The following is a 14,164-nucleotide window of genomic DNA, read 5'->3' on the forward strand; positions in this document are numbered from 1 at the left end:
CGGATGCTTCTCCTCCACTTTGTGGGGTCTTGGGCCAGGGATTCCCAGGTGTCGGTGGGGATGTTACACTTTTTCAAGGAGGCTTTGAGGGTGTCCTTGAAGCGTTTCCTCTGCCCACCTGGGGCGCTCTGCTGTGCCGAAGCTCCGAGTAGAGTGCTTGTTTTGGGAGTCTCGTATCGGGCATGCGGACAATGTGACCCATCCATCGGAGCTGATTGAGCGTGGTCAGAGCTTTGATGCTGGGGATGTTGGCTTGAGCAAGAACACTGACGTTGGTGCGCCTATCCTGCCAATGGATTTGCAGGATCTTGCGGAGGCAGTGTTGGTGGTACCTCTCCAGTGCTTTGAGGTGCCTGCTGTACATGGTCCATGTCTCTGAGGCATACAGCAGGGCGGGTATCACTGCTGCCCTGTAGACCATGAGCTTAGTGCCGGGTTTGAGGTCCTGGTCTTCAAACACTCTCTTCCTCAGGCGATCGAAGGTTGTACTGGCACACTGAAGGCGGTGTTGGACTTTGTCGTCGACGTCTGCCCTTGTTGACAGTAGGCTCCCAAGGTATGGAAAGTGGTCCACGTTGTCATGCTCATCTCACAAGCACCAAAGATATAAGAAGTAGTCAGCTTGGATCTAGAAGCAAATAGGGGAACTTTTTTGGCAGCATTATTTTAAGGCAAACATTAACCTGTTTATTTTAGATTCATTGATGAGGAAATGAGTGAATTGGGAGTCTATCCATCTAAAGAATGTAATTTATTTTGATTTTCAGAAAGCATTTAATGATGTTCCACGTGTGAGACTTTTAAAGAAGATCGAGGCTGATGGAATTAATGAGAGATTAGCCGCTGGATTTAAAATTAGCTTGAGCGTAAGATGCAAAAGGCGGTGATAATTGAGGAAAAAACCTCTCGAGAAGTGGAGATCCTTACAACCCTGTTCTCTGTCTCCAGCTGCTTATACTATTCATAATGGATATGGAGGAGAGAGTACTTTTTTGTAATGATATCATAAAATTTGATGTTACAAAGTTATATGGCCAGGTAACAAATGTAAGGAAGTTGAACAGCATTCAAAAGATTTGGACCAGTTGGGCCGAATGGCCTGTTTCTGTGCTGTAAATAGTATGTAGTATGTACGTAGTATGGGGTCAGGAATAGCTGATGCATTCTAATGTAGATAAATGTAAGGTGATGCATGCTAGAGCAGGAACTATCAAATGTGTAAAAGATGAAGGAGTATCTAGTAGCGGAGGATACGAGTGTAATTATTGATCAGTCACTGCAAGTTTTCAGCCTATATGAAGCTGTTGCCAACAGTGCCAGAGATGGCATGCTTAATTTTGTTGGAGCAAAATCCTGAAGCCTGTGTTTTCCTTGTGGCCTGCTCACACAACACGTTATACTTTGACAATAAAACATAAACAATAATTCTGGAAACTTTTTACAACCAACTCCATCAAAAAATAATCTCAACCTCTCACATCCCTGTAACTGAGGATACAGATATTAATAAGTTTCTTCCCTGCTGTATTCCTTTCTTCTCCTTCCCTTCTGCATCTTTCTCCTCACCTCTCTGTGTATCTCTCACTTTCTGTTTTTTATCACTTTCTCACCTGCTTCCCTTCTGTTCTCTCAACTCCATCTCTTCTGTGTGTGTGTGTCTCTCTGCACCTTCCTCTGTGTGTTTTACCTCATTCCCTGCTGTATCTCTATGCTCTCCCTTCTGTCTGTATCTCTCTCTGCTCATTCCCTTCCAACTCTCTCTCCTACTTTTGTTGTGTCTCTTTCCACTCTGTTCCTTTAGTCTGTCTCCTTATCTCTGCTTCTTCCTTCTGTTTCTTACCTTCCCATCAGCCTGTCTCTTCTCTTTTCTGTATTTGTCTGTGTCTCTCTCCTTCATCTCTCTCTGGTGTCTCCTCAGTCTCTTGTGTCTTTCTCTTTCTCTTCTTGAGCACATAAAGCGAGGTTGACACTCCAGTGCAGTGCTGAGGGAGTGCTGCACTGTCGGAGGTGCCGTCTTTCAGATGAGGTGTTAAACCGAGGCTCCGTCTGCCCCCTCAGGTGGACGTAAAAAATCCCATCGCACTATTTCGAAGAAGAGCAGGGGAGTTATCCCCGGTGTCCTGGCCAATATTTATCCCTCAATCAATATAAACGGAAGTCTGTCTTTCTTTGCCACTAGCTTCTGTTCTGTACATGTTAATCATTCTGCCTTCCCTTCCATGTCCCTCTCTTTCCTTCCCTACTTCCTCTTTCTCCTTCCCTTCTTTCTCTCCTTCCATTCTTTGGGGGGAAAATTCAGTATCACCCCGTTTGGGGCGCCATTATCGGCCGTGCGCAAAGTTTAGCGCCTGGCGCTAATTATCGCCTCCGACAGCAAACTTCGCTTTTATCGCCCCTGGAGGTGATTGGAGCGCTAAATCAGGCGCTTTACACCTGTCTTAAGGCGCAAAGGCCGAGGAGCGAGGCGCTACCTCAGAGCGCTGGCGAAGCAAGGAAGGGCAAATCAAAATAAACTTGCAAAGTGCTGCTCAGTACTCAAAACTCCTTCACACAGCGTTGAATCTCTCCAGAAGTCTCTCTCTCTCTCTCTCTCTCTCTCTCCGACTGCGTGGTGCAAAAATGTCACTGACCAAAAAAGGCAGGAAGCGGTCGCCTTTAAATAGCGTTCCCCTAGTCCCTTTCTGACAGCATAAAGCTCCCCTCAACCTCTCGTTGCTAGCGGCAGGCGGTAAGGCAGGGGGCGCCACTCAATATCCGGTCCGGGGCGTTGCGCACGCGACTGATGTCACAATCTGCGGGCGCAGGAGATCGTGGCGGTAGAGTTTAGCGCCGCCGCAAAATGGCTAGTTAATTTCGCGAGCGGCGCAAACATCGCCGCGCCCGGGCGCGAGTTGCTTTGCGCCCCATTAGCGCCCTCTTAAGGCGCTAACGGGAGGCGCAAACAACTGAATTTTTCCCCCCTTTCTCTTTTTCCCCTTTCCCCTTTTTCTTTCTCCTCCCTTACAGTACAGAAGGAGGTGATTTGATCCAGTGTGCCTGTGCCGGTTTTTTGCTCGAGCAATCCAAAACTAACCCCTTTGCCCTGCCCTTTGCTCATAGCCCAGTATCAATGATGCAGTGGCCTTGTCCTCAACTGCTCCTGTCGCAAAGCATTCCACGCTCCAACAACGTTCCATATAAAGAAATCTCTGCTAATCTTTCTCACTCTCAATGAGAATGTAAGCTGATGGCTCCTCATCACAGACGCCCCAATCTGAGGAAATAGTCTTTCCCGATTCACCCTATCAAATCTCTTCACAATTTGAAAAACAATCCATTTATTTTCCTCTTAACCTTGCCTGCTGCCCAAAATCTGCCCAAACACAAAATCAGATCCCTTCTATTGCCCCCTTTCCTATTTCTTTCCTTCCTTCCAAACATCTGAAATCTCACATTGGGCAGAATGTACTAACGAATAATAAAAGTGCCTCGGAAAGTTGGACAGCTTATTGAAAAGAGAGGTAGATTCTCAAAATTGAAACTCTTGTCACTGCTGTGCCTTGCCATTTTGGCGGCGCCGTTATGCTTAAATGTTGCGTGCCTCACAGCTGGGTCACCCAGGTTTGTGTCCGTTATACAGGTGCGGTGGCCATCTCGCCACTTGAGAAGTGTGAAAGGAGCATTATTATAGGCGTGCCATGATTGGTTGGTTTTCCATCCCTGCAAATTGCAAATGAAATCGAGTTTCGTGAAATCCCCCTCTGGGATATTGGCACTGAACTGCTGTTTAGTCAGAGTTAAATTCTATCAAAAATGGGTATAAAGAAAACAGAGGAGAGGAATGCGTGGCCCAAGTTGAAACAAATTACAGTACTCTACCCTTGTGTGGAGCAAATTTGGAGTATTGAGTACGTTTTTAATCATTGCCTTCAAAGGGACATGATGTATTGCAGATGGTTTAGCGAAAAGTGACAGCGATGATTCCTGGAATTATGGCACCAAGTCATACACAGATGTGAAGAATTGAACTTGATTTAACAGGAAAATAGAAGCTTGAAGAGAATATGATCTAGCTCTTCAAAACCCGCTGTCAATCATTTAAAATTTCACAGCTGACCCGCCACCCATCCCGTCCGCTGAGCACAGGCAAAATCACGGCCTTTGTAAATTAATTTACTCTTTTAAAATATATATATGAATTCAATACTGTACATCGACTATGGTGCCTGCTTGTGTATTTTCTGGAAACTGAGCCATCCCAGGGTCTGGCGGATGACGATTCTGTGAATACCAATGATTGTGCTGTTACCTTTCATTTACCGGTTCCAAAGGATTACTACAATCCCTGTTCCATCACAGTCCAGGAATGGTATATGATATAGGCCAAGATTATAAAAAAAAGACAAACTCGGTAACTCAGACAAAATGGCAGGGGGAAATAAAAATGAAATATGCTTATGGGGGGGGGGGGGGCGGGGGGGAGGGGAAATGAGGCGTGAGCTTCCTGAAAATATGACCCTTGGCGGAATACACGTGAGCCCACATCTGTTCATTATTAACTGATAAATGATGTCTTAATCTCGCTGAGAATAGTTTTATACATAGAGCCTCAGGAACAAAATACAGGGGAAAAACTGCCACTTACGTTGTCTCTGTCCTTCTTTGCAGGCATACTTCCGACAGGGTGTTGCTCTCCAGTATCTCGGCCGCCATGCAGATGCGCTGGCTGCATTTGCGTCTGGGCTGGCCCAAGATCCCAAAAGCTTGCAGCTGCTGGTCGGGATGGTGGAAGCTGCCATGAAGTCTCCACTTCGAGGTAAGGTCATGCAAAATGCTGTTCAAATAACTATTAGATCACTGATGAGACAATAGGAAAGGTTGCATTTGGCTATTCCAGTGCAGTCAAATCCCCCCACCCCCCACATACACACTTATATAGGACCTTCGATTTGAATTTCAGTTCCACTCTCTGCAGCTCTTGTTCTTGCTCCTGTGATTGTCATTTTTAATGTGAAGTAAGGTTAACTACATTGAATAAAATGATAAACGCGAGCCACGCCATCTAAAGATTCCAGGGCCTCTGGTACTAAAGCATTCTTCGACACAGTGAACCACAGAAATACACTTGTCACGCTGAACCATGGATATCCACCCCCTTGATGGACTACACATCGACACCTGCTTTGCCAAATCGTGGATATGCACCCAACTTGGCGAGCCATAGACAGACATCTGCTTGGTAAACTATCCATATACATTTGGCTTGGTAAACCATGGATGCATACCTGCATTAGTGAACCATTGATACACATCCAGTTTGGTGAACCATTCATGTACGCCTGCCTTCGCATTCATGTTTGCCGAAAGAGAAAGTTTAATTTTCTTATAACGCTTGTCTGATAAACTAGAACAGCTTATGTACAAGGCAGCATCCATGCAATTTATTTCTGTATTGGCGAGGGACTTGTTTTACAACGTAGCAACTTATTGCCTGTGAGCAATGATGGTTTCTCCTCATCAGGCCGCACTCTCCTCTGCCAGAACTGTGCACTTCTCCAGGATCTTCCTGTAGTGCAAAGATGGCCCCCAATTTCCTTTCTCCACTACCAATCGTCTCTTTAAACCTCTCTTCCCTGTTCCCGCCGCCCTCACCTTCTTTGTTACCAAGATTGAGATGATCTGTTCTGCTGCTTCCCATTGCCCACCAAGCCAGACAGCCGCCAGTTTCCACCCTTTTTTTTCTAGCTCTGATCCCGTGTCATTCTCTAGTTTCACTCCTATTTCCCCTTATCACATGGAGCTCAACTTGTCCATGAGACCCGCCTCTTGTTCTCTTGACCACATCCCCACATCTGCTAACCCGCCCAACTTTCCTTCCTGGCCCCCATGCTAGCTGACATAAATGATTCCCTCTCCACAGTTACTGTCGCCTCATTACAAACAAGCACCATTACCCTCGCCTCAAAAACCCACCTTCAGCCCCTCTATCGTTACAAGCTGTCACCCCATCTCCAACCTTCCTTTTCTCTCCAAAGTCCTTGAACATGTTGTTGCTGACCAAATCCGTGGCTATCTTTCTTGCAGCTCCATGCTTGAATCGCTTCAATCAGACTTCCACCCTGCACCTCCTGGCTTCATAGCATGTTTTTTTTTAACAATTTTTTTTTAACCTTCCATTTGGCAGTGAGCACCAATCTGTAACTTTCATGATATGGGAGGTAACCATGATTTAGTGGTACCAGTTAAATATCACGCTGACGTAATTCATCAGTTTTTGCTTTGTTTAAATAAAACTCATTGATTGTAATGTATGATTTGTCTCCTAGAATCCCTGGAACCGACCTATCAGAAGCTACAGAAAATGAAGCTGGACAAAAGCCCCTTTGTGGTCGTGTCTGTCATTGGCCAGGAGCTGCTGACCGCAGGACACCACGGTGCCTCTGTAGTTGTTCTGGAGGCAGCCTTGAAAATTGGAACATGCAGCTTGAAACTTCGTGGGTCAGTGTTCTCAGCCCTAAGCAGTGCTTACTGGGCATTAGGGAATACAGAGAAGAGTATTGGCTATATGCAGCAGGACTTCGATGTAGCCAAGACTTTAGGTAAACGCTGCAATTATCTTACTTATAAATTGATTGTAGTTTCTAAAAAGTTTGAATGCTGTAAGACTACAAACTTAATTTAACAGCACCAAAGAAAATAAATCCAGACATTTTGAAGAAGTTTGGGTTATTATTTATTAAATTTAGATAGAAAGCTATAAAATGATTTTTTGTTGAAGATTGAGGTCAAAATAAAAATTAAAGGAAAAATGTTTTGCCTGCAGATGTGGAACTGCCAGCAAATATTGGAAATTGTAGTTTTAGTGATCACTTCATCCACTTACACGTGTTAGGTTTGGGGATTCTTTGGGGGGTTGGGAGGCAGTGTGTTGCATCAGCAGGTGCATCCTGTCATGTCTCGAAGCAGCTGTAATGTGACACAGGTTTACAACAGCACAGCAGCCCCCTTAATTAGAATTTGGAAAAGGTGACACAAGAACAGACCCAGTTTGATTGACTTTGCAGTTCAGTCACCCGCAGTGACTGAGCATTTGTTCCTTTTTTCAAAATGAAAAATGTTAAAATCTGACTCCAATTTTGCATGGCTGCCCTGGCATAGAATTGCAGACAAACTGCTGTAATGCGCAGTGCAATGAAATACTGGGATGTGGATATTTACCATTAGGTAACTTGTGTCTAAATGAAACTCATGGTTGCATGTGGATACTGGCAATGTTACTGCGAATTATCTTTATTGGGGGTGGGGTGTTTAGGTGCATTTATTCAGAATGTTTATTTTTTATACCACTTGTGTAGCCTTTAATTCCACAGAACAGAAGTTGTTCAAATTCCATAGCTAAAACCATGTCCTTCGCACCCCCCCCCCCCCCCCAATCAAATGTTTCAACACTTCGGTGGCCATATTGATAATTCCTTAAATGGAGACAGAGGTTAAACAATGGAGTCCCAGAGGGAAAAAAATATTATTCATCTTGTAGCCAGTCCATACCTTTCACTCAATGATAGAATAGTACTGCAAAAATTAAAATAAATTATACAGTTGGCAGCACAGCGCAGTGCATTGATGTCATGTGCATGCAATGAAATGCTGGGATGTGGGTTGAAGGCTACAATTCCCGTTGAGCTCCTAGATGCCATTATTCTATATGTGAACCTCCAAAAGCTCCTTGACTGGATTCCAGCCTGTAACTCACTCCCAGCGATCCATTCTTAAAATTTCTTCTGGCTGCTCTCTCTAGCAATATTGCAGATGCATTTGTGAAAATTTCCTTTGTTTGATGCTTCTTGTGAAATTGTAACCAGTTCTTTTAGAACATGTTTCCAATTTCGCTAGCAATACTGAACAGAGAAATCTTCAAGAACTCATTTAGAATGTTGTCACAGGCAGTTACCAGAGGACTTCTGAATATAAATCGTCTGAACTCCTTAATTCAATTCCAGTCAGTAATTCTCTGCTATGTATCCAATATCTACCTATATCTATATTATATAAGTATTTTGTGTATTGCTCGCATTTTGCCCATTACGATATAACACGGTGTAACTGAAAAGATTTCTGTGTCGCACATGCACTTGACTGGTCTAAATTTTGTATTCATAAAACAGCAACAACAATATAAATCAAATATAAAGAAAGCAGGTCGAAGTCCAGAGCTGCCAGTGAGGAACTACTATGGACATAATGAAAGCAATGAATCAAGCACGAGCAGTCAGCAAAATCTGCCAATAAAAAGAAAGTAGAAGGGGCAAGAATTAAATCACTTCCAATATATTTTTGAAAATCCATGTGACTGCCATCTGTGAAAATAAGATTTGTAAATTTCAAAAATTTACTAAATTCACAAGAAAATGATTACATTTATTTATACAGTTCCCTTTTATAGATTTGAAATGCCTGTAACAATATTTTGTATCAGGGCTCTGTCTCTCTCAGAATTCTGCGGTTTGAGTTCGTGGTACTTCCCAGAGCTGTCAATCTGTCATTTAAATGAGGAAACTCGACCAAATAGCCAACTACTACTCTATAATGTCCCTCTGTGAAAGCAATCCGTGAACTGCAATTCCCAGAATATAATTCGAGTTACCTCCCTTTTGAGTCGAATGAACAGCACCAAATTTTGGAGCTGGAGAGAGGGACACATAACGCCAGGATTTTTTTTCAATGACTTACAAGATTGGCTCTCCAGAGAGCATGTCAGAATTTTCTGTTTGTAGGCCTGGCCTCCTCCCCCTCAAGCGATGGAAAAAGACTGAGAAATGACGGCACTAAAAGCCACGAAGCCATTCAGGACAGTGATAGTAACTGTGACTTTTTTTCTGTATGAAATCATCAAAACAAAATTATGCGATGAATTATATGCAAGAGTTGTTTGTTAGCACATGCAGAGATTTATTTATGGAATTGTGGTATCTGAGGGGAACAAACTCCTTTATTTCTCTATCTACAGTGGGTGAGGAAAGTACGGTTTACATATTCAATTTATTTTAAGTGATCAGTGATATGTGTGATCATATATATATCGTCTCATAACTAACAGGCCGTAATTTGCGGCCCCTACGGGCGTGTACGGGCCTGTCGGAGCCGCACAAGTTCCGGGTTTAGGCATGCGATCCGCCAAGGATCATCTTGACGGATCCAACGCATCCCCTTAAAAGGGCGAAGAGTTGCGTTATTTGCCCAGTGAATGCCCGTGAAATTTCTATGCCTGGTAAGAGTTTAAAAAAACATAAAAATAAATTTTTAGCAATCATTTATGCATTAAAAAACCTGTACAATATGGTAAGTTTATTTTAGCCCCATTAAAACATTTAAATTTATTTTTCAAAAAAATTAATTTGTTTTAAATATTTAATTAAATGGCATTTTAATTAATTTTAACAATGTAACTTTTTAAACTTATTTATTTGATGTTTAGATGTATTTATTGGGGTATTCCCATTCATGTTTATGGGGTTTCCATACATAGGTAATCCCCATAAGCATGAATGGGGATCCCCTTCTTTTATTGGTTGGGCTGGACCACGTGATCCATGGGGCGCCTGCGAACCATCTGCGCCCCGGGATACCTGGGCCTCTGCCCGCGGGTGCCCGGAGAGGCCCAGGACCGCGAATCTCCGTACCTCCCGGACCACCAGGTACACGGGCATTTTATTTGCGGACTGGAGGCATTTCCCCGCGGGAAGCCTCTGACCACAAATTCGGGGTCAATGTGTGTTGGTCACCGCAAAGTCCTGGTCGACTCGCATCTTTTCAAGAACCAATCAAAAAGACATTTACTGCACTGTCTGAGTGCATGTCTCAGAAGCTGCTTTCCAAATCCTTTCGTAGGCAATATATAAACATTACGGCTGGGATTTTCAGCTTCAGCACTTTCCAGACGTGCTTTTCCTTCCATTAAAAGGAATGAGTGGAAAACTGCAGGATGGTGAGCGCAGAAGCAGAAGATCCTGGCCTATAGATTTATATATGGGTGTTTTGAGATGTGCCCATCAGACTTCAGGCATCACACTTTCAACTGAACATTCTTTTTTTAAAAAAAAAAGAGAAATAAAGCCAGTTGTTTCCTGTTGGTTTTTCGACAGTGAGGTAATCTGGCCTTTCCCCAAGGGGAAGAATTAAACAGCTGCCAATCTGGAAAATGTTTAAACTATAATAGTAATTAACCTGTAATTGACCTCAGTATGTGCTTATTTAGACCATTCCCTCACCAGGAGTCCTAACCAATGGCCCTAAAGGGAAGGGCTAGACATTACAATTGTACACCCCTGTGCGTCACCGCCTGTGAGCAACACCATGTAAAATTAGCTAGTTCTATATATATAACCATCTGAACTACCTTGAGTAGATTCTGTTCTGTAATTCACTTCTGATGATTCATTATTTTGTATATGTTAGGTTAGTAAAGGCATTTAAATGAAATGAAATGAGCTTTGGCAATCCTACAGAGTCCTTGTTGGAGTGGTTTAAGTGAACACAGAAAGTTAAGCAAACACAGACTAAACATTGAAGTCTGGATTCATTGAAGTCTGCGAGGATGAATCAAATTAATATAGTAAATTGAAAAGCGATGAAAGTACTCCTGGTAATCGTACTGTAAAGCAGGAAAAAGAGATTTCACTGAAAACACACCGTGTTTTACTGGGATTGTGTCAATTATCTTCGGGATTTATTCGGAGCTTTTATTTGCTGCTTTTACTCCTTTTAGTAACAATTTGATGCCTTGAAAGTGGTACCAATGTTTCATTTAAGGCCTTGAAAGTGGCTGTTGCCGATTGACAAAGTGCCAGCTGATTATAATGTGACTCCCAAAGGCCTCTGTAGAATCCCCATTATTTCATATGGATTTTATGGCTTCAGAAAAATGAAGGCTTGGGTATGCAATGTAAAATGGTTTGAGATATTTACACCAACAAATTGCATTTCTATAGCACCTTTAACATAGAAAAATATCCCATAAAGCTTCAGAGACCTAATCAATAACATGAGCAGCAGCAGAGAGGTTATAAATGATCGCCAATGGAGACTGGAGGCAGAAGACACATGACTGGTAACTATTTGCCTCAGATCAGTCCTATTCAGCTATTTTTTTTTGATATGAAGAAACTACATCTTGAACGAGCACAATGTAGTTGCTGCTCTGTATTCCCCATTTCAATGAAGGTGGACACACCGGGTGACACAGAGCAAAGAGAGCCCCCTTGTAGCGCAATTGTTCTTGAACAACAGTTTCAATAAGATCTGCCTGTTTACAGACAGAGCAAGAGCTGTGCTCATTTCATCCCACCCTTCCATCTCCATAGTGCCAGTTAAAGCCATGCAAATGCTCCACAGAGATTGGAAAAACATGTAGACCACGGTGAGATTTCAGACAGTCCACTCCTAATAATGATGTTCAGAAGCGATTGCATTCCAAGGGCATTTTCTTTGACCACATCATCCTAGTTTGTCCACTCTACTCATTGCCCTCTGAACTAGATGAACAGAGAGCCCCACACAAGAGAATGGTAAATCGGATCATTTAAACTATATAAATGGTTAAAAAAATTAATGTAAGTAGTTCTCCCATGATGTTCCCAGAAGTCTTTGGTAAACATATAATTACTGAAAGGGGTAGTCAAAGGAAGGGTGGGGCAGATTAGGGACCAAAAAGGAGATCTTCATATGGAGACAGAGAGCATGGCTGAGGTTCTAATTGAGTACTTTGCATCTGTCTTCACTAAAGAAGAGGATGCTGCCAATGTCCCAGTGAAGGAAGAGGCAGTAGAGAAATTGGATAGGATAAAAATAGATAAAGAGGAGGTACCAAAAAGATTGGCAGTGCTCAAAGTAGAAAAGTCATCTGGTCCAGATGGGATTCATCCTAGGTTGCTGAGGGAAGTAAGGGTGGAAATTGCGGAGGCTCTTGCCACATGCTTCCAATCCTCCTTAGATATGGGAGAGGACTTGAGGATTGCAAATGTTACAGCCCTGTTTTTTTTTAAAAAAGGGAACAGGCATAAGTCCGGCAACTACAGGCCAGTCAGCCGAACGTCGGTGGTGGGAAATTTTCAGTGACATTAATCTGAGACAAAATTAATTATCACTTGGAAAAATAAGCTATAATAAATGAAGGCTAGCTTAATGGAAAATCATGTTTACTGAACTTGATTGAATTCTTTGATGAAGTAATGGAGAGGGTTGATGAGGGTAGTGCAGTTGATATTGTGTATATGGAATTTCAACAGGCGTTTAATGAAGTACCACATTGTTAGCAGAATTGAAGCCATGGGATTACAGGGCCAGTGGCTACGTGGATAGAAAATTGGCTAAGGGACAGAACAGAGTAGTGGTGACTGGTTTTTTTAAGACTGGAGGAAAGTGTGCAGTAGTGTCCCCCAGGGGTCGGTTCTGGGACCACTGCTCTTTTTGATATATATTAATGACCTGGACTGGGTAGAAAGGGCATAATTTAAAGTTTGCAAATGACAAGAAACTGGGAAATGTAGTAAAACAGTGAGGAGGAAAATAACAGACCTCAGGACGACATAGACAGACTGGTGAAATGGGCCAACGGATAGCAGATGAAATTTAACAGAGAAATGTGAAGTGATTCATTTTGGTAGGAAGAATGAGGAGAGGGAATAGCAATTAAATGATACAATTTTAAAGGGGCTGCAGGAACAGCGAGAGACCTGATGGTGTACGTACACAAGTCTTTAAAGGGGCTGCAGGAACAGAGCGAGACCTGATGGTGTACGTACACAAGTCTTTAAAGGGGCTGCAGGAACAGAGTGAGACCTGATGGTGTACGTACACAAGTCTTTAAAGGCATGCGGGATTCTTGGCTTTACAAATAGATGGCTAGCGTACAAAAGCGAGGCGGTTATACTAAACCTTTATTAGGTCTCTGCTGGTGCATTTTGTCCAATCCTGGGCACCACACTTTTTAGGAAGGATGCCAAGGCCTTGGAGAGGTTGCAGAGGAGATTTACTAGAATAAGAACATAAGAAATAGGAGCAGGAGTAGGCCATTTGGCCCTTCAAGCCTGCTCCGCCATTCAACAAGATCATGGCTGATCTTCCAACTCAACCTTCCCACACTATCCCCATATCCCTTAATTTCCTTAGTTCCCAAAAATCTATCGATCTCTCTCTTGAATATACTTAACAACTGAGCATCCACAACTCTCTGGGGTAGAGAATTCCAAAGATTCACCACCCTTTGAGTGAAGAAATTTCTCCTCATCTCAGTCCTAAATGGCCGACCCCTTATTCTGTGACTGTGACCCTGGTTCTAGATTCCCCAGCCAGGGGAAACATTTTCCCAGCATTAACCCTGTCAAGCCCCTTAAAAATTTTATGTTTCAATTAGATCACACCTCATTCTTCTAAACTCCAGGGAATACAGGCCTAGTCTACTCAATCTCTCCTCATAGGGTAATCCCCTTATCCCAGGAACCAGTCTAGTGAACCTTCGTTGCACTCCCTCTAAGGCAAGTATGTCTTTCCTTAGGTGAGGAGAACAGAACTGTACACAGTACTTCAGGTGTGGCCTCACTAATGCCCTGTATAATTGTAGCAAGACTTCTTTACTCTTATACTCTAATCTCTTTGTAACAAAAGCTAACATACCATTTGCTTTCCTAATTGCTTGCTGTACCTGCATGTTAACTTTCTGTGATTCATGTACAAGGACACCCAGGTCTCTCTGAATGCAAACATTTCCCAGTCTCTCACCACTCAAAAAATATTCTGCTTTTTTGTTTTTCCGACCAAATGGGATAAATTCACACTTCCCCACATTGTATTCCATTTGCAGTGTTCTTGCCCACTTGGTGAACCTGTCTGTATTTCTCTGCAGCTTCTTTGTGTCTTCCTCACAGCTTACTCTCCCACCTAACTTTGTATCATCAGCAACTTGGATATGTTACCCTCAGTCCCTTCATCTGAGTCATTAATATAGATTGTAAATAGCTGAGGCCTAAGCACTGATCCTTGCGGTACCCCACTAGTTACAGCCTGCCAACCCAAATAAGTCCCGTTTATTCCTACTCTGTTTTCTGTCCATTACCAATCCTCAATCCATGCTAGTATATTACCCCCAATACCATGAGTCCTAGTTTTGTGTAATAACCTCTTGTGTGGC

At 42.9% G+C, this 14,164-nt stretch overlaps 1 protein-coding gene across 5 annotated transcripts in view; it reads left to right on the plus strand.

Annotated features, from left to right (window-relative positions):
• ttc28 (tetratricopeptide repeat domain 28) overlaps positions 1–14,164 on the plus strand; it is an 859,201-nt gene that overhangs the window by 488,339 nt on the left and 356,698 nt on the right. For all 5 annotated transcript variants that reach the window (XM_085961472.1, XM_085961475.1, XM_085961474.1 and 2 more), the window contains 2 exons: positions 4,648–4,795; positions 6,306–6,578. In XM_085961472.1, coding sequence (XP_085817598.1) covers positions 4,648–4,795; positions 6,306–6,578 — 421 coding nt within the window. The remainder of the gene's footprint in view (positions 1–4,647; positions 4,796–6,305; positions 6,579–14,164) is intronic.

The sequence above is a fragment of the Somniosus microcephalus genome, chromosome 19 (genome assembly GCF_052327205.1).
Source record: "Somniosus microcephalus isolate GS21.2 chromosome 19, FLI_Smic_1.0, whole genome shotgun sequence".
Classification (NCBI taxonomy): Eukaryota; Metazoa; Chordata; class Chondrichthyes; order Squaliformes; family Somniosidae; genus Somniosus; species Somniosus microcephalus.